At 40.9% G+C, this 24,706-nt stretch overlaps 1 protein-coding gene across 46 annotated transcripts in view; it reads left to right on the forward strand.

Moving 5' to 3' along the window:
- The window catches only part of MAP2 (microtubule associated protein 2), a 186,503-nt gene that overhangs the window by 154,243 nt on the left and 7,554 nt on the right, over positions 1 to 24,706 (forward strand). For 24 of the 46 annotated variants that reach the window (XM_015867896.2, XM_015867902.2, XM_015867908.2 and 21 more), the window contains 6 exons: positions 567 to 4,370; positions 4,628 to 4,834; positions 5,253 to 5,387; positions 8,885 to 8,946; positions 13,493 to 13,646; positions 16,088 to 16,431. In XM_015867896.2, the coding sequence (XP_015723382.1) occupies positions 567 to 4,370; positions 4,628 to 4,834; positions 5,253 to 5,387; positions 8,885 to 8,946; positions 13,493 to 13,646; positions 16,088 to 16,431 (4,706 nt within the window). The remainder of the gene's footprint in view (positions 1 to 566; positions 4,371 to 4,627; positions 4,835 to 5,252; positions 5,388 to 8,884; positions 8,947 to 13,492; positions 13,647 to 16,087; positions 16,432 to 24,706) is intronic. The other 22 variants (XM_015867919.2, XM_015867923.2, XM_015867929.2 and 19 more) reach the window with 8 other exon arrangements.

The following is a 24,706-nucleotide window of genomic DNA, read 5'->3' on the forward strand; positions in this document are numbered from 1 at the left end:
CACTATTAGTAGCTCTTCTGCTGATTTGCACAGTCCAGTTTATGGCAACAGTGAGATTTTTTTCATTTGCCAAGGGATAAATGTCAAAAGTTGGTGCAGTTTGAGCAGTAGCCTCTTCTGACACACCTCCTATATGTATTACTTCTTCAGTTTAGGACACATGTGGATGAAAAAGGTAAAATAAATATAGAAATGTGTAAATATATTTGTTTTAAATGTAAGCAGCACACAATGATGCTGTTCATTGGACTTAATCTTATGAAACTTAGAAAAGTAAAACTAACATAAGCCCCAGAGTCCAGCAAAAATTACCAAGATGAAGTCGTCAGATGAAATGTCACATATTGACTTATGTGCAAGTCACGTTTTCGCTACAGAACATCACATATTGAAAGGAAACTAGGATATAATGCTTTAAAGCAGATTTCTGTGTGGATAGCCTTGCTGCATGTTTGCATATTTTTCCCTCTCCATCACTCATATCAAGATGTTCTGTACACCACATGACTGCCTGCCTATAAGTGCTTTAAATAATTTTATTATAAAACCCAAACAAACTACTTCAGATTTAATTGCAGCCACGAAGATGGAATTCCGTGTCCAGGAGGGCACATGCCCTTTCACAACAGATCCATTAGACACAAAGCGACAGGAATCTGGAAAAGACAGTAAGACTGAGCAACCTAAATATGATGCCTTAGTTCCACAGCCAACAAAAACAGAGGCTACAGATAAAAAGGATTCACAGAGCAAAGACAAAGAAAAAATGCCTTCACCTCTATCAGAACAGATCTTGGAAACTGATTCACAGAAGAAATTGGAAGCCAGTTTTGGAGAACCTCCTGCTAAGCTTCCTATTTCTCAAGTACAAAAGGACTTGCTGTCTGAATCGCCTAAAGGTAGCGAAACAGAAGAAAGGACTGCAGATAAGCCCTCATCATCCAACCAAGTTATATCTATGACATTTAAAGATGACCTTAAAGATGTCCAAGATTTTGCCATCAGCCGTGAAGGAAGTTCTCTGTTGGCATCAGAACCCAAGACAGAAGCAGCCAAAAGCGAACTGCCTTCAGGCCTATCTCTTGCTACACCCCAGGGTCTTCCCCTCAAAGACAGTGCCAAAACAAAACTGGAACCCGCCGACCAACTCTTTGCCAAAGAATTTGCTAAAGATGAACAGACCCACAGGGGCATGACCCTGACTCTGCAAGAAGTCTCAGCAGTAACTGTAGATGGCCTGAAAACACCAAGCATGCAGAAAATCCCTGCATGGGGGCAGGAAAAGGATGTGACCAAGGATGAGGCTGATGAGGAAGAGAGGTATGACTTCTATGATAAAGGGGAGGCTCGAATATTAGACGATGGTAAATTTACCACAAAACCTGAAGTTAAGACACTTTCCCAAGACAAAGCAGACTTCTCAAAGGATGCTGAAACTAAAATGTCTGATCTTTTCAAGGCAGAAAAAGAAATGGACCAAAGTGGGCTCCAAGCAACAGCAGCTACGAAAAAGGACGTGCAGCCAAGCACAGAGGTATCCCCTGGCAAATCAAGCCATGTACCAATCCCTGAGAAAACTACTGAGCACCTTGATACTCCACAGTTATCCCAAATAATAGAGAAGAGCCCTGGGGCACTGAGCTCAACCACTGATAAGACTACTACTCGAGAACCTTCTCAAGAGAAAGACGTTAAAAAAGAAACCAAGGAGGATAAGGAAAGTGTTTCAGCTACTCATGAAATGAAAGCAGAAGTGGATCGATCAGGAATGTCCAAGTATTTTGAAACCTCTGCACTGAAAGAGGAAGCCTTCAAAACAGGCACTCTAAAACAAGGCAGTGATTACTATGAGCTAAGTGACACTAATGAGAGTGCATATGAGACTTACCAGGCAGATCGTTTAATACCTGAAGACAAAGAGGAAGAGGAAGAGGAGGAGGAATTACAGATGGATCAGCGGCAGGGCATGCCTGCTCATGAAGTAGGGTACAGTACCCTGGCTCAGAGCTATACGCCAGACAAATCTGAAGAACCCAGTTCCCCAACAGAAAGAATGTTCACTATTGACCCCAAAGTCTATGGGGATAAGCGGGAGCTCCACAGCAAAAATAAAGACGACCTAACTCTGAGCAGGAGCCTGGGACTTGGGGGCAGATCTGCAATTGAGCAGAGAAGTATGTCTATTAACCTGCCCATGTCCTGCCTGGATTCTATAGCTCTGGGATTTAGCTTTGGCCGTGCACATGATCTTTCTCCCCTTGCATCAGATATTCTAACTAACACTAGTGGGAGTATGGATGAAGGTGATGACTACTTGCCAGCAACCACACCAGCAATGGAGAGGGCCCCTTGCTTCCCCATTGATAGCAGAGAAGAAGATGAGCACATTGAAGAAGAAAAACCTATGGCAGAAGAAAAAGTCCAGCCTGAGACTTTGGTGGAATCGCCTTTCCCAGCCAAAGACTATTACAAAAATGGTGCTGTCTTGGCTCCTGACCTGCCTGAAATGTTAGACTTAGCAGGGACGAGATCTAGAGTAGCATCTGTGAGTGCAGATGCTGAGGTGGCACAAAAGAAGTCAGTTCCTTCTGATGCTGTTGTGGAAGACAGCAGCACAGCCCTGGCATCTGTGACAGATGAAAACCACATAACTCTAAAAGCTGAAAGTCAGCTAGAAGACTTGGGCTACTGTGTTTTCAATAAGTACACAGTCCCGCTCCCTTCTCCGGTACAGGACAGTGAGAATTTAACAAGTGAAACTTGTCCCTTTTACGAAGGCACAGATGAAAAATTGAGACGCAGCCTAGCTCCTGACCTGTCTTTAATAGAAGTGAAGCTGGCAGCAGCTGAAAAATCCAAGGAAGAATTCCTCGGTGAAAAAGACTTAGCGCAGCATGCAACTGGTGAGTCTTTTCTAGCGAGGGACTTCGAGCAGGAGAAAAAGGAGAAGCTCGATACTGTGTTGGAAAAAAGTGAAGATCAAGTTGACTCTAAAGAGGTCTATCCCGGTAAAGATTCAGAGAAGACCAGACCTGAGGCAATCTTAGAAATGAAAGAGGAAGGTGTGTCTGATAAAGCTCATGTACCCGATGATACCACTTATGACAGAATATTAGCTACAGAGGTAACAGCAGAAAGGGATGCTGTTTCTTTCTTGATGGAGAAGGAGAAGACTCTTAGTGTCGTTCCTGAAATAGCTGAGGTAGAAGCTCCAATAAAACCAGACTACAATGCCATAAAGCATGATATGGAAGTGGCTGCAATGAGAGCTGACCAAGAATATCAGAGTCAGTTAGATAGTAGGATCAGTGAGGCTGTTTCTCTCCCTTCAGGGAAGGACAAAGCCCCCATTAAAAAAACAGAGCCTGAACCCAAAGAAACTCAACAGAAAGATCAGATCATCTTGTCCAGAGAAGCAAAGGATGCAGATTTACTTTCCAAGACTGAGTCTAGTTATGTGAAGGACAGCACCAAACTGTCTGAAACAGAAATTAAGGAAAAAGTAACTAAGCCTGATCTGGTACATCAAGAGGCAGTTGATAAAGAAGAATCTTATGAATCCAGTGGAGAACATGATCAAATCCAAGAAAGTTTGAACGGAGAACCCTTGAAACAGGAGGATATCAAAGGAGAAGCTCCAAAGCCGTCTGTGTCAGAGGAAGAGGTGTCTACACAGTTGCCAGCAAAAGAGCCTTCCATGGAGCTCCTCCTTCCAAAAGCTGAGCCTCCCCAAGAAGAGCCTGCTGAGATTCAGATGGAGAGCATCCCACAGCCTCCAGAGGAAACAGAGAAGATTCCTGATACAGTTGTGAAACCTACAGAAGTCCAAACCCTACTGCCATTGGAAGTGACAGCTGAGGCCACAAAAAGAGAAGAACACGAGGAAGAAAAGGAAGAAGGTGGACAAGAAGAGAAGGAAGAGGATAAACATCTTATATCAGAAATGCCCCAAGAAATGGACTTCAGGAAACCTACTGACGAAGAATTGCTAGCCAAGGTTTGCCCAGAAGCACTGCCTGAACTGAAAGGCATTATTGAATCAGTTGTGACAGTAGAGGATGACTTTATCACAGTGGTGCAGACAACAGTTGATGAGGGCGAATCTGCTTCTCACAGTGTACGTTTCGCTGCTACCCAGCAGGAAGACATCGAAGCAGTGGACTCCCAGGCTGAAGAGGAGCTAGAGATTGAAGAAGTGGTTGACATTCAAGCTGAGCCAAGGGAGGGCTCCCCAGAAGCTCCTGCTTCACCTGAGAGAGAGGAAATGTTGCTCACTGACTACAAAACAGAGACGTGTGATGATTACAAAGATGAAACAACAGTTGATGACTCCATCATGGACACAGACAGTCTCTGGGCAGATACTCAAGGTGTGCATTATCCTTTTTGTTTTGTTTTATATTTTTTGCTTCCAAAACGTAATGATCAAAAAGCAAAATTATTGTAACTGTAACAGTAATTTCAGCATGTTTAAAAAGTGGTAGAATTGCCTGCCCTTTTTTTTTTTTTTTTTTAAATTAATTCATCTGGTTGGTCTTCAACAATTTTTACCCTGCATCCGCTGCAGTATTGCTGACATTTGTTACTAATCTTCTGTTTGTTGTTACAATTTGCTCTGATCCTACAGATGATGATAGGAGCATCATGACTGAACAGTTAGAGACTGTTCCTAAAGAGGAGAAGGCAGAGAGAGAATTGCGAAGATCATCTCTCGATAAGCATAAAAAAGAGAAACCTTTTAAAACTGGGAGAGGCAGGATTTCTACTCCTGAAAGGAAAATAGCTAAAAAGGAACCTAGCACACTCTCCAGAGATGAAGTGAGAAGGAAAAAAGGTTCATTTAACACTCACTATTACTATATATATTTATTATTTTTTTTTTTCAATTTTTTTTTTTTTCATAGTATTGTGCAGTATTGTTAGGTTACTCTGTTGTAGTTGATGTGGGTCCTAACACTATTACGTGTGGTGCTATTTAATGAGACATTGTACAATTATGTGAAAAGCCATGTGCAAGGCTCACTGCTCCACCAGTATCGTTTCACTGTAGGAATCCCCACAGAGTTCTGGGAAGCACACGTGAGATGAATGCATCAGTGCTGCCCCTCTTCCAATTTAGGTTTGATCACCTCAGTAGAAGCTGACCTTAGAGTTGCAGTTGTGGAGCAGTGGGCCTGCCACTTGATGTATTGTCATATGATACTTTGCTGTTTTTTTCCTGATTATGTTTTTTTGTGTTTTCTTGTCCATAGCAGTGTATAAGAAAGCTGAACTTGCTAAAAAAACTGAAGTTCAGGCCCACTCTCCCTCCAGGAAAATCATTTTAAAACCTGCTATCAAATATACTAGACCAACTCATCTCTCCTGTGTTAAACGGAAGCAGACAGGTGACTGCATTCTGTTCAGTTATGCAATGTGGCTGGCAAACATAGACTTTTTTTTTTAATCTCATGGCTATAGCGGCTTTTCTCTTTTTTTTAGTTATTATTCCTCCAAGACTATCTTCATAAATAGTATTGCTTTTTTTCATTGTTTTTAATCATTATTTTTTTTCTTTCCTGGTATTTGTTTATTTAAAGGAGGCCATGATCATGTGTGCTTGTCATTGCTTGGACCTCCAAGTGCTGTGGTTGTAATTTGGCATCATGCTTATAGTGTGTTGTTGTAGGAATCTCTGCTCATCATTTTCTTCCTTTTTTTTTTTTTCCTTTCTCTTTTCTTACGCCTTTTTTTCTGGTGGGAAAATGTTGACAGCTTAAACCATGGTATGCATTTCCATTATTTTGCTTTACTCTCCTGCATAATAAGAAGTGTTTCGGACTTACATTTTGTTGATTGATGTTATCTGCCTTTACACTTTGCACTCTTACTGATGTTTATGCTGTACAGTGAAAATCCACAGGGGAAATCCAGCCACGTGCAGCATGAAGCTGAGAGAGAAGAAATCTGGGCTCACACTACAATTGCATTTCAAGCAAAAAAATAATATTTGGTATAAAGCTTAGTACAGACTAAAACAACTCTTCTTCTGTATGTTTTACTATTTACAGCAGTTACAACTTCTTGTATTCTTGCAAAAGAGCAGGGGGAGGATTCAGTAAGTGTTGGGAGTGGGAAGTTGATTCTTCGTGTCACGAAAAGCACGTTGGCTTTGTAGCATTCTATCTCTGCATTTCTGCAGCTCTGTGGTCAGTGCTGTCTTGCCCTCTCATACTCTAATTCTTCTCAAGTATTCTGGTCCAGCAGCATCTCACAGACCTGAGTCATCCTGGTAGTCTTGCATAAGTAAATCTTCTCAGTGCCTTGATTGAATGTGTGCTGCCTGGCAACAGTCAGAGCTTTTTTCTTCTGCTTTTGATAAGTTGTGTAGGAGATATATTAGATGAAGAGAAAAATGTAATACAAGAATGATCTTTCAGTGCATTTAAGCACGTAGATAAGCAAAAAAACAAGCATAAAAGGACACAGATTGGTCATAAAATTCACTGTAATGTTGATGTGAGTTTAACTTTAAGGTTTGGGCTCTAAAGCCACAGAGTGAACAAAAATATCTGTAAAAATGTTTCACCGTACTCATTGTTGCTGGAAAATTCAGTTATCCCTTGTTGTCTTCCACCTTCCCTCTTTATGCTTAATGAGGGGAGTTGAAGAGACACCATGTTCAAGTTTATCATATGGCACTGCACACCAAGAGGGTAGGCAACCATATGTTAATGTATATATCCCTGAACCTAAACCAGTCATACAGTCCTGTCCAGGATCAGAAACTTAGAGGGACATTGTTTCGCTCGTGCTTTTCTTTTATGTAAAACACAGCACCATTTCTTGACGCCAGCTTCAGCTGTCAGTACATCCTATTTGGATTGGTCCTCTCAGCTTTTTTTGATACTTGGCCAATGGAGTCCCACCAAAACACTGTAGTCTGTGCAGCTTTATTTAATTCATATTTAATTAAATATTATTTAATTCCAGTTAGTTAAAACCTCAATGTTGCCTTATCTGTGTCTTCAAAATGAAACATGTCCAGTCATAAGATGCAAGAGTCTACAATAGGAAATTATTATTATCTCGGATTTTCTATGTAGTGGGCCAGGAAATTAAGTCATTCTGTTCCTCTCAGTAACAGGACAAAAAAAAAAAACTCCCATGTCACCGTGAGGTAAGTGCTGACAAAAACTGGTAATATATACCGCCATTTTCAAAGGAAGGGCTGTTGTTTGAGATTCTTCCTCAACATTTGAACAAGAAAGTGTGTGGCCAACTCCAAGGAAGGAGCAGTGAAATCTTTGCCATGACTGATGTAGTTATGGGAGGCAAACCCCACTGACTCATGCTTTATGGCTGTGAGTTGCTGCTGCCATTGTGCCATTAGAGGAATGGTTATGGGGCAAGGCCAGGCCAACTGCTTGGCTATGCGCAGGAGTCAGGATGTGATACACTTCTGTTCCAAGATTTCAGTTCTGCTGTCCCTCAGGAGGCAAAGGATGCTTGTTGTGTACTTAAACTGCTGGCAGACATGTAGAGATCTTTTGTTCAGATAGAGAAGTTGTGGTGCTTACCAGGTAAGTCAGCAAGAGCAGCACAGCTGTGCTTTCCACTTCAAAGTGGTGGCTGATGAGGTTTCAATACCAAAGGAAGGAGGAAAAATATAGTTTGTGATTATTTAGAAGACATGGAAAACTGACCAAAGCCAGCAGTAATAGATGGGGTAAAATGTGATACTGATGGGCTGTGCTGTCCTTATCAGTGGTAAAAATCCAGAAGTATAGTATGTAGCTGTATATTCTTTTCCTCCTCCTAAGTTTTCTTTCCTACTCATTCAGTTTAGGGAAAAAAAAAAAAACAAAACCATCAAGGAGATTATTCCAAGAGGACCCAGCTACTGAGTGGAAGTGCGGTAGGAAGCCAGAGATCCCCTCGCCATGCCTAGGAACTGCACGGGGAGAGGAGAAAATCAAATGTCTCCATCCTGTGCAGTGTGTTAGGGCTGCTGTAACAGCTGGCAGACAATTGGGATCACTACTAGAGGAAGTCATCTGTGCCCACTGCACTGCACACTTCTGCATTTTCTAAGGGCCTTTATGGCGGAGATGCCAAAGGATTTCATATGTAGATAGTTCTTATGCAGCCACTGACTTCTAGAACAGCATCATTAGGCTGAAACTAATAGCTTGCTTTCTGAAAAGCTCCCCCATTACACAACTTTGTAAGGATGGAATCCAACTCAGAGAGGAGAATCTTAAGTCCATATTACATCAGCGAAATGAAACAGTTAGTACACTGTATATATATATGTGCTGTATATATATATGTGAAACAGTTAATACACTGTATATATATAATGTGCCCGGTGTAATTTGAATGATGAAGTCTGAGAGCTTGGTTGAGCTATGACGCACTGACCATAGTGACCCATCTGGGATGGTAATTTACCAGACAATCTCTCTCTTTACAACTGGAATTTTGGCTGATATTTTAAATAGTGGTGATTTCAGTGTCCTTTATTCCACCAGTGGATTACTTAAGCCTGATTTTTACAGGACAATTGTTCATTGCTCTCTTAAGATCAGTGAACCTTCAGAAATAGAGCCTCTTATAGTTGTTCTTGGAACTTTTTACTGTGATTCTTAGATTGCCAGGTACATGAATACAAAAGCTGGATTTCTTTGACACATGTGAAGTACAATTTTACATCAAGTACAGTGAATATAAGACATTTTTAGGATGAGCACATTTCTGCATACAGTTCACTGAGACTTATTCACAAGATAATTATTTTGCATTGTAGTTCCAAGGTATATGAGTGTTCTAACAGGTATACTAAGTGAAAATGCTTATTATTACTGTTATTTTTAACCATCAAGTCTTTCTTTGGGTCTCTCAGCAGCAGTTGGTGAAACAAACCAGGCTCCTGGTGTATTTAAACAAGCAAAGGAAAAACTCTCAGTGAGTAAAATCAACTTATTGTCTTTCTTAATCATCTTCTTTTGTGTTCATTTCAGATCATTTTGTGTTAATTCAGTACTTCATTTTTCCATTTAGAAATTGTTTTCCATGTTCATTATTCATTTAAAAGGACAATTAAAATCACCTGTCCTAAATAACAGTACCAGTTAGCTGTGAATTACAATCCCAGGTAGTAGATGATGACAATTCACAGACTTATTCAGGCACACAGGCTCCAAACTGCAGGGATTGGTTGTTGTTCAGCACTTTGAGCCAGGTCATCCTCTAGGATAATCTGTGTCTTGAACCTTATCCACAATACCCAACTCAGTATACTGATGCCTTGCTTGATTGCTGCCTAGGCAGAAATCCTCCTCCAGGACTCACTAGATGTATTCTGATACACTGTTAAATTATCTGTGCATTCTGTGGCAGTCATACTGGTATAGAAATGTTTGGCCAGTAGCATTTTGTATGTGAATAAGAGCTTCCTACTTGACTATTTTGTGGACTGCTAATTTGTGTTTTAACCTGACAATTACATGTCCTGTCTTCAGCTGCTCTGCAGTCTGTACTGCTCCCTGCATCTGCTTCTTGTCTGTTGAACGTCTCTCTGTCCTGCTCCCATGCTGACCCTATGCTCTTCTTGTCCCACCACTCTAAAATCCCCAGGAAACCAACCTTCTTTCACTATCCCTTTTTACACACCACTGACACACGCTAACCTACATCTGCAGCACAAAACTTTGTCATTGTTTGCCATCATTCACAGTGCATCAGTTCCTTAGGATTATCCTATATTTCCTAATATATTCCATGCCTGATTTGTTTCACTTAAACAACCAGATTGTCAGTTTATTGGAAGCTGTCTTAGAAGTGCTGTATGTTGCTTATTAACTGTAAGAAATGATTAATGATGATAGCGGCATAACTGATCTGAGTCTTTGAAGGACTGGTGAATTTTAGAATCCATGACTAAATTCAAGTCTAGGATTTCATGTGATTTTAGAGGCCTGACTCATTTCAGCTTATAACTGGGAAACTGCCAGAACTTCTTTACTAACTCTATAAGAAATTTCTAGATAGGTTTTCAGTCTTAGTCAACAGTTACTCTCTTTTCTCAAAGGGATGATAAACACTTATTTAAAAAAAAGGCAATACTAGCACATTTTCAGATTCTTCTGTTTTCGTGGAGGGCTTTAAGGACAAGCACAGCAAAACCATGCTCTGAAATGACCTGCGTTCTGGGCACCTCACTTATCCCTGTCTTTTACTTTGTGGCCAAGGTCAGAAGTTTAGTCCCTGTTTACTTTCTCTCCCTGTTGCTTCCCTACTTTGATTACCATCTTCACCCTTCTGGATGTTTTTCTGTTTTATGCCTTGTCCGGTCCTTTTTTAATGTTGCTCTTTCTTCCTGATTTTCAGCTTCTTTGTCATTCAGGTGCAGCCTTTTCTTCTCCACTGGTAATGTTAGATCACCCAACCCAGTCAGTTTGTTATCCAACTTCAAACTGTACTTTTCATACTGCTTTGCATAGGAAATTCAGGAAAGGCTACGCAGTTCCATCTGCTGGAAAGAGCTGCATACCCATGCTAGTCAGATATTAACCATGTGTAGGAAGGCCTCTGAAATAAATTGCTTCAGCAATCCCAGAATTACTGGGTCTTGATCAAGGTTACATAGATCTTTTTCATGTGGACAGCTGGCACTTCCAACAGTATGAATTATAGCAGCTGTTTAAGGTAATGTATTGCTGGAGTAATGAGAATAGCTTTCTGGGTAAAGCACAGGCAGGGACTGAAGTATTTGTTTTCTTTGCTTGCTCTACCAGTCTTGAGCATGTCACCAAAATCTGTTTGGACCACATTGGGCTACTATTACTGATGCTAAAAAGTGCCTTGACTGCTGATTAGCAGTGAGGGGATTCAGATTGTAGTAATCCCAGAGCAGTGCATTAGATCAGGGTCACACGTTTTCCCCAGATGTCCTATTGAATGGTCCCAGTCTTTTCCAACTTCAGTATCCTCATTAGATGCACAAATTCATGTAGGACACTACTTAGTATAAGTGGAAAGGATGGGGTGTAGAATACAAATCTAAAAGGATTTTTCAGTCTTGTTGGGGTCTTGTTGCATGTTACTCAAGTTGAGATAATTTGGAAATGACTGAATTAACATTTGGGCCTGCTTAGTTATATCCCAAGTTCAGAAAATCTGGTGAGAAGTACTCACATGTCTGCTTTTTGGAGCCACCCAACACAGCTGTGCTTTCACAGACTTTCAGCACCAATAACAACCTTAGTGTTCTTTTAAATAAGAGACCAAATTTTCTCAAGTGGATGGTAGGTATAAACTGAATTATTAGAAATCTGTCAAAGCCTGAAAAAGCCTTTGTTGTGACAGAAACACAGTGTTCAGATTCTGTTTAAAATAATTGTTTTCCATATTAATAGATAAATATGTTGCAGAGTTCATTCTAGTAATATATTTTTGTGTCTATGCAGTGGCATAAGAAACACTGCTATTAGGTCCTTCTGACATCTTGGGAATACTGGTGTAATTTTGTTATCAAGATTCCCACTGTTTTATTCTTGAGTGTAGCCTGGAGGGATATATTACAAATACACAGTTTACTTTTAGAAGACCAGGGTGTCATGGTGTGCCTGTAGTTTTGCACTTGTTTCTAATGGAGCCAGCGAGCAGTTGTACCAGCTAAGTGCCATGTCTGGTACAAGTTCTCGCTTATTAACACATGGCAAAAATAGCATTTGTACAGAAAGACACTCCTAGAATCAGTTAATCTCTCCAGACACAGATGGTTTCGGTGAAACAACAGAGATCTAAAACTTTGCCTGTCAGAACTGTATAATCACCATTATTAGACACAGGAAAATAATTAAATCATAGCTTGGCATTTTATTTTGGTCCACGTTGCATGTGTTTTCCTTTTGTCCAGCTTCATGTTGTGTTTTCTTTTGTTTTCTTGTGACTAGACTGCCTCTTTGTCAAAGATTCCTGCCTCAAAATCTAGAGCAAAGTCATTGCTTCCTCCAAGACCCAGCTCAGCTTGCTCATTAACTACTAAAAGGGCCACTTTTCTCGATACAGACAGTTATTATGTACGGCCCTCCTCAGCAGGCCCAAGAGACTGCTTGCCCTACTCAAAATCAGATGCTAAGGTAAGGTAGCAGAGTTGGTAGAGAGAGTTAGCTTGGAGATGTGTAAGTAAATTATGTGGATCACATTCTCTCCCCACTGCGTCTGAGTAATTATCTGTGGAGTTTACCTGGGATTAATTACATCCAGTGGCAGGAAAAATGATTACCAGGCTACAAGGTTTGTGCTACAAAGTGGATAAATACACAGCAATATCTCCAGAGGAAACATAAGCAAAATAAATAATTAGCAGGACATACTTTATTTCTGTTGGATATGGATGTTACTTCATTGACTACTAAGAAGTTATACCCATTTTGCACATGGGTAAGTGGCAGAAACAGCAGTACTCATTTATTTTCCAGGAAAAGTTTTAAGAAAGGAACCAGCTAATAATCTGAAAACAAATTCAGTCTCTGTGTAGTAGGGTGCCGTTCTTACTACCTCTAACAAGGGCAGAAGCCACATTCTTTGTACATGGGACCAGGCTGAAGAAGTTGCAGTTAATTCTAGCTTCCCCATGTTTACTTTTCACTTGCATTGCAGATCTATCTGCTGCTGAGTTGGTGACTATTATGTCATATAAAAGCTATTTTCACCATGCATAGTGTGTCTCATACTGTTTGGGACCATCTCTGCATTTAATCATCATTAAATCATCCATCACCTAATAATATGGTGTGTGGTTCACCTACATTGCAGTTACATTGCAGGTGAGTTCCTGTGAAAATTTCACACTTGAGCAGCAGTGTTCTACTTCTGATTTGTACTAAACAAATACACCAACCAAGCCTTGTTCCTTGTTAAGAACCAGATATGGAACCTGTCCATGTTTAGATCTAGGAGAATCTGCATCTGTTTTAAGTAGCTCAGAAGCTTTTGTGTTGGTGAAGATGATATGTATGATGGCTTCAGAGGGATTAGTTCACAATGCAGTAGTCCACTAGCATCCTCTGCAGTCACTGAGAAACACATCTTCAATTTCAGTAGGAGTAAACTCGACCATTGATACATGCTCAGTCAAATCCATAGGAAAAGAAAGGTTTTGTCTGATGCAGAGGGAAGGTTTATCTTGAAGAAGCCGTAGCTGAAGTGAGATTGACAAAATACCACATTTGGGGAACTTGTAGGGAGCTCTCTTCTTCAATAACAAAGTTCTGTCCGCTCGGCACCAGAGCCAGCCCTTTCCTACTGAGTGTTTTCATGCAGTAAAGATGCATCAAGGAGTTAATCAGAGCATGGAAAGTGGCTAGATCCTCACAGCTTCCTGTGTCAGTAGACTGGGTCCGTAGGATGAGGCTTCCCCTCTGTATATAGATTGAGAGAGATCACAGTCTAGAGTGTGATGTTTTGAAAACTAAACCTTCCTTTTTTATTTTGCTGCTATTAGGATGGAGTAAGCAAGAGTCCTGAAAAGCGTTCCTCTTTACCAAGACCTTCCTCCATCCTTCCTCCTCGAAGAGCTGTATCAGGAGATCGAGACAGAGAGGAGAACTCTCTCTCCCTCACAACATCCCTCTCTTCTTCAGTACGACGGACCACCCGTATGTTTTGTTTTGTTTTTTATGTTTTGCTTTTAGTATATTAGCCCTCTCCTCCTGCCATGGGTATCTTCTTTCTTTTTGGAAAAGTGAATCTAATAGTTAAGATTACTAATTTGTTGTTTCACAGCAGTGATCTCCCTTTGCTCTACTTTAGTCCTAGGGCAAAAGCACTCTCAAATGAGAAAAGTGGAGAAGTTAGATAGTGAAGTGACTCACTGGGGGAAATTAGGACAGTAAAATATCAAGGTCCTTTTATGCGGACTCATTCTATCAGTTCACAGACTGAAATAAACTCTAAGGCAAAAGAATAAATACCAGATACTCCCCAAACTTTTCCCTAGATTTGCTTTTGCTCTAAGCCTCAGAAACTGGATGTGATTCCCTGCTTTTTCAGTAGGCATTCCTCTGGCTTTAGAAATCAATTTCTTCCCATTGTAAAAGAGCCTAAGGAAAGTAGATAATTAAATTCAATTTTAAAAAAAATGGAAAAAAAAAAAAAAAAGCCCTTTGAAATTTTGAGTGATGCCCTAAGGGTAGAACAGAGGCCCTGTGTATGAAGAGTGACCTCCTGGCACAGCAGCTCATTCTGTTGACTAGGAACAAGAGGTCATCTGGTATTTGCTGATGTGGTTGGAGTGCTGAAGAATGAAAAATAAAAATACCAAAGCTGCGAAGAGATGGGAAATAAAAAGAATTTCCTTTCCATCTCATTCAGTGTATTAGGAAGATAATAGTTAGTGTTGGTTGGGAGAAGAAAGAAACCATTCAGGGAAACTGGAAGTGAAAGTGGACTATGTTTGATCTATCAGATGAGTCATGCACTGCAGTTTTTCCTGGACACTAGGAGCAGCAATGCAGTGGATTTGCTCCATCACCATTAAATGAACGGAATGATTAATGAATCTAATGCAATTTTGATTAACCTCACTGCTCTAGAGGGGCCCACTGCATTTGTAATTTCTGATCATTTTAAAGGTGAAACACATGCATACCCATTCAGTGTTGGAGTTTCCTGGCTTTGGGGGCTGGTTTGATCTTTCTCAGCAAAGCCTTGCTTTAAGCAGCTTACGAAGATGTCTCAGCTTCTGTTTATTTGCCCTTGAGAGTTATGTGTAGAGCTGGCAGCAGAAAGAGCAGCGCCACTGCTAAACTGGTTCTTGCTCTCAGTGAAAAGGACAAGTACTGCCATTAACAGGGGAGAGAAGCTGCTACAAAATGTTACAGTATTTATGTATTTTTAGCTGTCAATGGTTTATGGGCTGGTTCAGCCCAATTCCATGACTAGTGGGGCAGAGGGATTTTGCATAATCCATTCCTCTGGAGAAGGGGAACGGGGAGCCCCAAAATAATTAGAAAAAAAACAGCAGCAACGATCTTAGGAGAAACAAAGTAATTGACTAAATATGATATCAGAATGCAAGATAATTAGAATTGAAGCCAATAAATCAGAATAACGAGAGAGTATCTGAAAGCTGTAGGCATTATAGTAATTGTGTATTTGGGATGGGCAGCAGTGGCAAAGAAAAAAGCAGAAGGAAAGCGAGAGAATGTCAGATGACCCATCACTGCCTTATATGCATTCCCCCTGTGCAGGAATGATATCAGCACAGCAAACAGTCTGCTGGAGAATGTAGTTTCTTCTTTTTGCTGTGTGGAACTGGGGCATTATCACTTTAATTCCCAGTACACTACATGATATGATGTGGAGTACCAGTGATCATAAAACCATGATATTAACTTGTGTGCATATTTTGCTAGACTGTAATTTTTAATCAAGGTTGCCTTCTTTAATTGCTTTTTTCTCTTTACTGCTGAAAAATAGCAATTGAACATGAGGGACATCTGCCTGTCCACACAACAGAGCTATGACTTGTTCATCAGCTGAGTGCTTGCCTAGGATTCAGCTTAAGAGGCTGTATTACCACAAGTTGTATGTGAACACAAGCAGCCAGGCAATTCAGAGCTTAGAGTTTCAAGATTACAGAATTGTCACAAGCCTAGTTTAACTTCGAACCTATTGAAACATCAGACAGCATTCTTACTGGTGAGTCAGACTGTCAGATCAAGCCCTGAAGTTTCGATTCTGATGGTGCTTCAGTCCTTTTCCTAAGAAGGAAATTTCTGTGTTGATATTGTGCCTTTTATAATGAGCTTCTCAGGAAGCACAGGCACTGTGGGCAGCACATCTGTATTGCAATGTGGAGAGCTCAGCCACTGTGTGGGTGATTTATCTGCTCAGCCACATGTGACAAGGTACCTCCAGCATTGTTGATTAGCAAAGGAGACACAGAGACACACATCCAGTCTGCTGTTACAGCTCTAGTTGACAGCTATCGCAGAGCTCTGTCTTGGGTGGCAGACAGGGTTGCAGTCTTGGGAAGCACAGAAGGAAGAAGAGCTAATATTTCTAGGATATAATTATGTTTTTTTCTTGCCTGTAGGATCAGAACCAATTCGTAGCAGAACAGGAAAAAGTGGAACTTCTACTCCCACTACTCCTGGCTCCACTGCCATTACTCCAGGGACTCCACCAAGCTATTCTTCCCGTACACCAGGCACTCCAGGGACGCCCAGCTACTCCAGAACCCCACATACTCCTGGAACCCCCAAATCTGCCATACTGGTACCTACTGAGAAAAAAGTTGCCATAATTCGCACTCCTCCTAAATCTCCAGCAACTCCGAAGCAGCTGCGAGTTATTAACCAGCCTCTGCCTGACCTCAAGAATGTCAGGTCCAAAATTGGATCAACAGATAACATCAAATACCAGCCTAAAGGGGGACAGGTAAGGATTTCAGCCTTTATTTTCACCTATATGTGATTTAATCTCACCTTTTGATTTGGTATGGGACAGGAGCCATTTTAAGTTTCCTTTCAAATGCCTCTTCTGTTGTCACTGCCATCTACATTGGTTGCTTAAGTGATGTCAAATTGCAGTGGTCAGGACTGTATTCAGAAAATTATCTCAGAAAATAATCTCCAGAAAACTGTAACAGTACCTCACTGAGATCAGGGGAGAAGTTTCCAACAAGAAGAAGTCTGTGCCATAGATACATTTCAGCGTGACCCTCACCAGTTGTTGTTCCCTTAGTCTTCAACAGTACCAGCAAATTAAGGAGGTTTGCTTTAATTCAGGTGAGTTCAAATTCAACCTAGATAGACGTTAGCAGGATTGCACAGCACCATGACCTTTCACTGTGTCATTTTGCATGACTTACGGATTGTGTTGGATGATGTAAATGAATTGCAGCCTCCAACCTGGTAAATCCACCCCAACTTAAAGATGATGGGAGGGGACAATTTAACTGTTCATTCCAACTACTTCAGGTTGGAATAAGCAGGCACAGGTCTTACATGAACTGGAGAAGGCATATACATGAAGAAAAGATGAATGTGTAAGAAGGTAAATTAGGATTTTCTGTTCTCACTGTCTGACAGCATAGGAATACAGAGAGGTTTTGATGCAGTTAAAAATGAAAGAATGTTTCATACCTTGCACGGTTATTACACCCTGAAGTACGTTATCATAAAGATTGCTGTCAGCTGAAGACTGATCATGTGTGTAGGATAACAAAACACTGTGTTACTACAGACAGACCTTCCCGAATGTTGAAAAGGACAGTAAACGAGTAGGTTGTTCAGGTAAGCAGGAGCTTTTGGAGACTGAAGAGAGACAGAGAATACCATACGTTTTACTATGTTATGGTGTTTGTGCCTTCCCTTGAAGATGATATACTTCATGCCCTACCAAACAGAGCTATGGCCACAGCTGCGATGGCCTTCTGTCATTTTTGGGCGATGCAGAATTAATATCATGCATGGCATTAAAACACAAAATTATGTCCAATAAAACAAGCTTCCTACTTGGAAGAACATGTGTTCTAGCTTACAGGATGAAGCAGTCCATTTTATTAGTGTTTAAATGGTTATAAACCCATTTACAACCTAAAAGGAATCCTATTTCATTTAGAAACAAAGAATCTGAATGAGGAGGAAAAAGAATATAACCTATCAAAACTAATGCTAAAAGTACAGAGAACCCACCCGTATGGCTGTAAACAATTTTGTTGATTAACTTTTTGTAAAAAGTTTTTATTCATTTTATATTGATTGTGGGCACAACCCCACCACAAAGACACCCTGTGTCCCCAGCTCTTTTTTACTTCCCTGAGGTTTCTGAGTTTCAGCACTGGCAATCTGGGTGCTTTCTGGGCACGTCCACCTCTCAGCTACCTCCAGGGACAGGACACGTGTGATTAACACACTCCCCCATTCGGCTGTTCAGAAAGTAAGACATTGTAGAAAGCTGGGTTGCACAGTATTTCCAGGTCAGATACTTCTATAAATATCTGAGATTTTGAATACATTGTGGAACATACAGAACAGTGAGGTTCCTGAATGCTATCTCCAAAAAAATAAGTAACTGGAATAAAACTAAATGTTGCTATACCACATTTGCTGCAGGTCTTCCAGAGGAAAAAACAGACTTATATATATATATATATATATATATACAGTAGGGTATCTTTTAAGCACGGATCCTGTTTTCATAGCAAGTCAACATATTCAGCATTTTCTGGGATTTGGACAGTAGCCACTTACTTAGATAAAGTCAAGAAGATGATGCCTCTGCATAGGTTCTTCTGCCTTTATTTCAGTGAACATCTGTGTAGTTATTTGTATGGAAGTCCAACTCCCATCTGACATAGTGCATAGCAGATAGTCAAGCTGCAGAGGGGACTGGAGGACAACTTCAGATAGTGCTTCTGGATTGGCATGCTTTGCAGCAAGTTTAGCTGCTGGACATGGGAGCTCAAAACCAGAACCATGTTAGTCTGTCCTTCTTCCTTTTAGTTTCTGTGGTCCATAAGAGCAGAACACGACTAAAGGACCACAGTGAATCATATTTAATTGAAAACACCATGCCTAGACAGCTTAGCAGTTCTCTGGAGTTGCACAGTCTTTGCTGGATAGTGAAGAATGGCCCAGTTGTTGGTATTTCACATTTTGGGGGATCACAGGTGCAGCCTGCTGCCTGCACATAATGTCACAGAGACGGAAGAATGTTTTAATTCCCATTGGTCTCAGGCCACTGAGCTGCAGGTTGGGCGAAGGGAGAGTCCATGACTTTTTTCTTTATGTCTCCTTTATGCCATTGTTCTTCAGTCTAGACAAGAGTTTGCAGGATTAATTCTTTGCCAGTATATACAACTGAATTTTATAGGGTCTGTTTGAGGAACACATAAAAGCTAATTTAATTTCCTTCTGTCTTCTTGCTTCTTTTAATGTCTGGTGGCAAATAGTGCACTGGCTAAAATGAGCTGTTATCTATTATCTGCTTTTAGTGATGATACATGGAACAAATAGAAAGCTGCTCAAGTTTTATAACCTGAACTGAAAGTGCTGATAGCAGTAACCACAGGAAAAACTAGCAGACAAGAAGCCAAAATATATCTGAGCAAGTTAAGAACATAAACATGACATGCAGATCACTAAAGAAATACAGATATGCAGCCCAGAAGTGTCATTTGGAGACAGACTATGCTTTTACCAGAGGCATATCTTAACCTAGCACAAGGTCTTTCCTTAGCTCACAGCTGTCCTAGAGAAAGCAGCCGCACTGTGAAACCACCAGAGGCTGAGGTGCAGAACTGAAGCAGCAGAGGAGGTTTGAATGCCATATAAATCAAGAAATGCAGTGCTTCAGCCTTGAATTTCATCAAAACCTCATCAGCCTGCAGTTTGACTTGAGTTCAGCTTTGACTTGCCAACCACAGAAACAAAGAAAAGGAGAGAAATTACTCCACCTGACAGAAAAGAAAAATAATGAGCACATTTCTAGTGGAAGAAACAAGCAAACACTGCTCTGCATTATGCTCCCACTAGGAATAGATGGTTTAAGATAAGTTTAATTACTATTCTTTAATCTGGAGAAATGAGGGCTTCTCCATTGTGTGTTGTAGCCTGGAGGTGGTTATCTGGTTTTCTCTTTATAGTAGAGTGTGGTGCAATGCTATCATTCTTGGCAAAGCTCAGAAGCAACTTGCTCATGGATACGTCTGCTGGGCTTCAGATGGATTTTAGCACTGCATCAGCTGTGGAGGAAATGCTGTGCTTTCAAAAGTAGCCTATTTGCATCTGTTATTTCTCAGACAGCCCAAGGGAAGCATGGGGAGATCTGGGGGAAGGGCTGGAAATCTGTTTCACATGCCAAGGCTTGGGTTTTGCTTTTCTGTTCAGACTTTTTGTCATCTTGAAATCATATGTATGAATGCTGTTTATACCATGGCAGCATACAAAAGTGCAATTAACTATTCATTATTGACCAGGCAAGGTATTTATAAAACATTATAGGCTAGCAACTAAGGATAATGTCAACTTAGATTTCTTTTAACTCAGTTTCGAAAGGTATATACAAAATTTTAACCATGAACAAGAACTTTCAGTACTTGTCAATCAGCACAGCTCCATAAAAGTGCATGGAGCTGTACAGGCTGGAATGCAACAAATAAGTTCTAAGTTATCTCTAACTGCAGTACCAGCCAGGCACCTTGTAAGGAGTAGCATGACACATATTAAAATGAAATACCTAAGTCATGCTGGAGAATTAATTGTTCCTTAAAGTTTTTTAGAGAAATTAAAGGGAGTATTTGTAGTGTTTTCCGGAGTAGGTCAAAGGTACCAGGACACAAATTTCTCTAACAGCCTCAGTCATTCCATCAGCAAGTTCAGCATGGCCGGCATTTTCAGCAGAGCTCTGAGTTGTCTAGGCTTGGGCAATAAGATGGAAAAGGTAGTTCTTACTTTCTTACTGGAAGAATGTTCAGGCAGTACACAGTCTGGATCCAAGCTGTATAGTCATACCATAGTGTTCTGTCTTTCGCAGCAAAGTGAAAAAAGAATTTATTTTGTTAGATGGGAAGAAACAGAAAAGGATAAAAACCTTAGTTTTTATCTGGAAAATTTGGATTTGGAAAAGAGATGCTAGGGGACAAATCTGGCGAGCTTTGGGAAAATTGGCTTGCATGGAAAAATAAACACAAGGTGTTTTTTTTTTCCAACTTGAACTGAACAGTGTAATTTTCTCCATTATGCTGGAGTAAAGAAAATCCAGGAACTGCAACTCAAAAATGATTCCTTAAAGCTGTGGAACTGATTTGAAAACTTTGATGCTTGATGGCTTGTAACTTCATTTTTGAAATTATTAGCATCCCTTCAATGAATAGCAACTGTTCCTTCTAAAAATTGAGGATTGAACTCTGTGGTCGAGAAAAATCTGTTTTGCTTTGGGTTTGTTTGTGTGGGTTTTTGTGTGTTGTTTGTTTTTGTTTAGAGCAGTACTGAAACACCAATCTATGGGATCCTGGTTTTTAGCTGAATTAATTTTGCCCCTGGGTTTGTTTTTTTTTTTTCAACTTGGTGTACATGAATCAACTTCTGTAGCCAACCAATTCATCATTTTCCCAGATTTAGTGAGAAATATGATTACAGAACAGTGGTTAGATTTTATCTGTCTCAGATCTTTCTCTTCCTTGAACACTCAGTTAAAATGAGTTGTTGTCCCATGACTGTAAACTCTTGGAAGCATGGAAAGTTGTCATTTTGCTTTGTGTTTCCCAGCACAGTTACGCAAGACATTTCATTGTTTCTGCATCACAGTCATGCAACCTGAACAAGGCTTACCGTGCTAGATGTTAGATTTAAAGAGAAAATGCTAGCTTCTGTATCAGTTGTTAATTTTTGAGAGGGAGACAAATGGGTTCTTTTTCTGTGTGATAACTGTTAAACAGCATCCAACACAAATTGGTGTGCTTGGGACAATTAGTGATGTATATGTGATATTAATATTTTTTGCCCTTGTGTTATGCTGGTGATGGCTTTTCTTCCCTTTACAATTAGGGACGTTCCTAGATCAACATGGCCACCTTATTAATTAGATGCGTGTTGTGATCTGCAAATAGGTAGAACGAAGCTTCAAAGTTCTTCACAGAGAGACATGAATCAGCCATTGGTATTCTGTGCAAATAGTAAAGTCATGGTTGATTGCATGGCATCTCTGCTATTTCGACACTTCTCATTGAAAGTACACGTTTTCAATTTTTAATTGTTTTATAGTTTATCTCTTCAGACCAAAATATTACATGGCTGGTGTCTGCCTCTGGCTATGTTTTCAGAAGTCAGGAATGAACATGTCTTCTTGCTCACCTTTTGCTAAGAATAAGATAAGGATGGTACATTGTTTTGTCCACACTGTGTGTCCAGTGTCCAGAATCTCACTAGCATGTAGGCTAGCTTTTCCCCTGGTGCGTGTATCTGGTAATGTCAGGAGTGCAAATATAAACTCAGGTTATGTTTGTAGATGTAGGACATTTGAGGCACAGTCCTCCTCTTCAGGGGTTTTGACATGGGTCACCTTTCCTTTACTCCACCTGTAGCCTCTGTCAGGAGCATGAAATCTGTAGTGTCATCTGTCCTTGGCAGCATATAGATTTTGAAGCACTGAGAACCGCTCCTTGATTCTAATTGGGTTTTAACCTTAACCTCACTTGCTGAGCACAACCGATTCTTGTTTCATTCAGTCCCTTTGTTAACCAGCAGAGCAAACACTGAAATAATGTCTAGTTCCTGGGATGTGGTTATGTCAAATTACTGTGATGCTGTGGTAAGTAGGAGGAACCTGTCATCTTTGGTAAGCTGTTAGGAGTCTGGGAACTTTTCCCAATATCACAGCCTCGCAGCATGTTCAAGTGACAAGTGGAGCCAGGCTAGATTTTTTTTTTAAAGTGCTTTAGGCTCAGTGTTTGTGGTAGAACTTCTCAAAGGCCATAATTTCATGGCTAGGAGAAAATTAATGATCAGCTTCTTGAAAAAATATATGCAGAGCCTGAGATTCACAGGTATTACCAGCCTATTGCTTCTCATGTCAGCCAGCTTCACTCAAAAACATCCTTTCTGGTCTAGGGTAGATGTTGCTTTCAGACCACAACTGCTTCCTGTTGAAATTACTTTCCAGGTCAATAGAAGTGTCTGCCCTTATGAACAGAGCAATATATACCTCGTCTAAACGAATTCCATGAAAAATATCTTCAACACTTGTTTTCCTTGCAGCTATCCATAAATGCCTTGCATCTCCTGATACTTGGTTGGACAACGTTCAAACAGCACAGAAGGCAATGGAGCGCAGTGGCCAATTCCTTCTGGGGGCTGTCTAGAAGCAGTTGGTGTTTGTAAAGCTATGCTTTGTGCCAGCCAGCATTATCTGCCCTGGGCTTTGCTCCTGGACCTCTGTAGAGGGGTCATCAGAGGATAGAGTGGGAGAAGGTCTGCCAGTACTTCAGACAGAAGCCAGATTGATCGTTAGGCAGTGTGGTTTTGTGGAGTAACTCAGCATTGTCTGTAAGGCTTAAGTTTTCTGCTGTGGTTTCACTTTACCTGGATATGAGAAATGACAAACCAAAATACTACCTTCCAGAGCCTGTGCAGCATGTCTTGGCAACCCAGCATCAGGTCAGTAGAAGACAATTTACACATCTCAGACTGGCATGTCCATGTAAGTGTTACGAGAGAGTCTGTCAGGAGATTAGCCTAGTGTTATGCTTACGGAGTGTGAAGAGAAAGCAGTACATTTTCTGCCACAGAGCAAAAGGTTCCCTTTCCTGAATGAGAGCATGAGCAGGCTTGATCTTTCATTTACTGTGCGTGCATATTATAATACAGAATGAAAGTTCATATATGTGCATTCCTACCACACCTCCACCTCCACACAAGATGTCCATATGCATTCAGGAACATGGAGACCTTCCTGGTGAGTCACGGTATTTGTGCTGTCTCTATCACAGACAGATGCATCATTCAATTCCTTTCAAGTGCCATTATAAATTTTACCATTTTCTTTCTGTAGCTCTGTTCCCTTGGGAAGCAGTTTCAGAGCCTCCCTGCTTTGATAGTTACAAATTTCCCTCTGGATGCCAGCTTCAAATAATTCAGCCTGTTTGTTTGAAAGCCAAAGATTCTCTTTAGCCTAAATGGTGCCTGTCCCTCTCCCATACTTTTCCTCTGATGTTTACAGTCTGATTTCCCAAAGGAAACAAAGATCATGGAGTCATGCTGTCTGGCTGGCATCCTTAGCTATCCTCAACTCATTTGTAACTTGTTGGCTGATTTCAACCAGTGCTGGCAGGGTAGCAGAGGTTAGAAACACCTGCTGTCCCTCCAAGATAGGCTGATAGCTATTGATTAGATTCAAAACAGAGGCTCAGCACTGTTACTAGGGAAACAGCAGTGGTAACTCAGTCCCTGCTTCACTGTCAGAGACATTTGCTCCTATTTGCATAGACTAACTTACCTGGGAGAAAGCTAGATGGATATTGCCAGCGGGAGGGGGTAGGACTCATTTAAAATTCTAAATTGAGGGAGTAAATGGTATAAGGCATTAATCTGCAGGAAACATGGCTTCATTAGTTCATAGGATGCTTACTTATTGAGGATGGTCATGACTTAACATGGGCGGGGATACTGATGCAATCCAAGAAAGGGAGAAGGAGATAATCAGGGAAAACCTGGATCAGTGTACTTTCCACCTGTGCCAGGTGACCAGCACAGCACGTCTGCATCACTCATCTCACTTCAGCCTTCAGCACAGGACATAAATGATACGTAGGTCTCCTGCTGACGCTGCTTCACAGGGGACATTTAATCTGCTGAGAGTATAGTTGTATTGATTGTTCCTTTACATACCTGCTAGCTGGGTTCATAACACTCATAACCTGTCAGATATTTGGGTGCAAATCAAACTTAAGGCACTTAGTCAAAGGCACCCTCTAAACTTATCACGTTGCTTTGGCTTCACTTTGCAGCTGCAGGCCCCCAGTCCACAGCAGTGAGGTCTTGTCACGACCAAAGTCAGCATTTTTCAGAGCAAGTGCATCCCTGTGGCCATTGCTGAGAGGTGCTGCTGATCCATTGCTGAGATAGATGTACTCAGAAAGTGCCAGGGAGGCTTTCTGTTTGGTCCAGTCTTGTCTGGCCTGAAGCTCTCTGGGAACCAGATCTGACCGCAC

Source organism: Coturnix japonica, chromosome 7, assembly GCF_001577835.2.
Source record: "Coturnix japonica isolate 7356 chromosome 7, Coturnix japonica 2.1, whole genome shotgun sequence".
Classification (NCBI taxonomy): domain Eukaryota; kingdom Metazoa; phylum Chordata; class Aves; order Galliformes; family Phasianidae; genus Coturnix; species Coturnix japonica.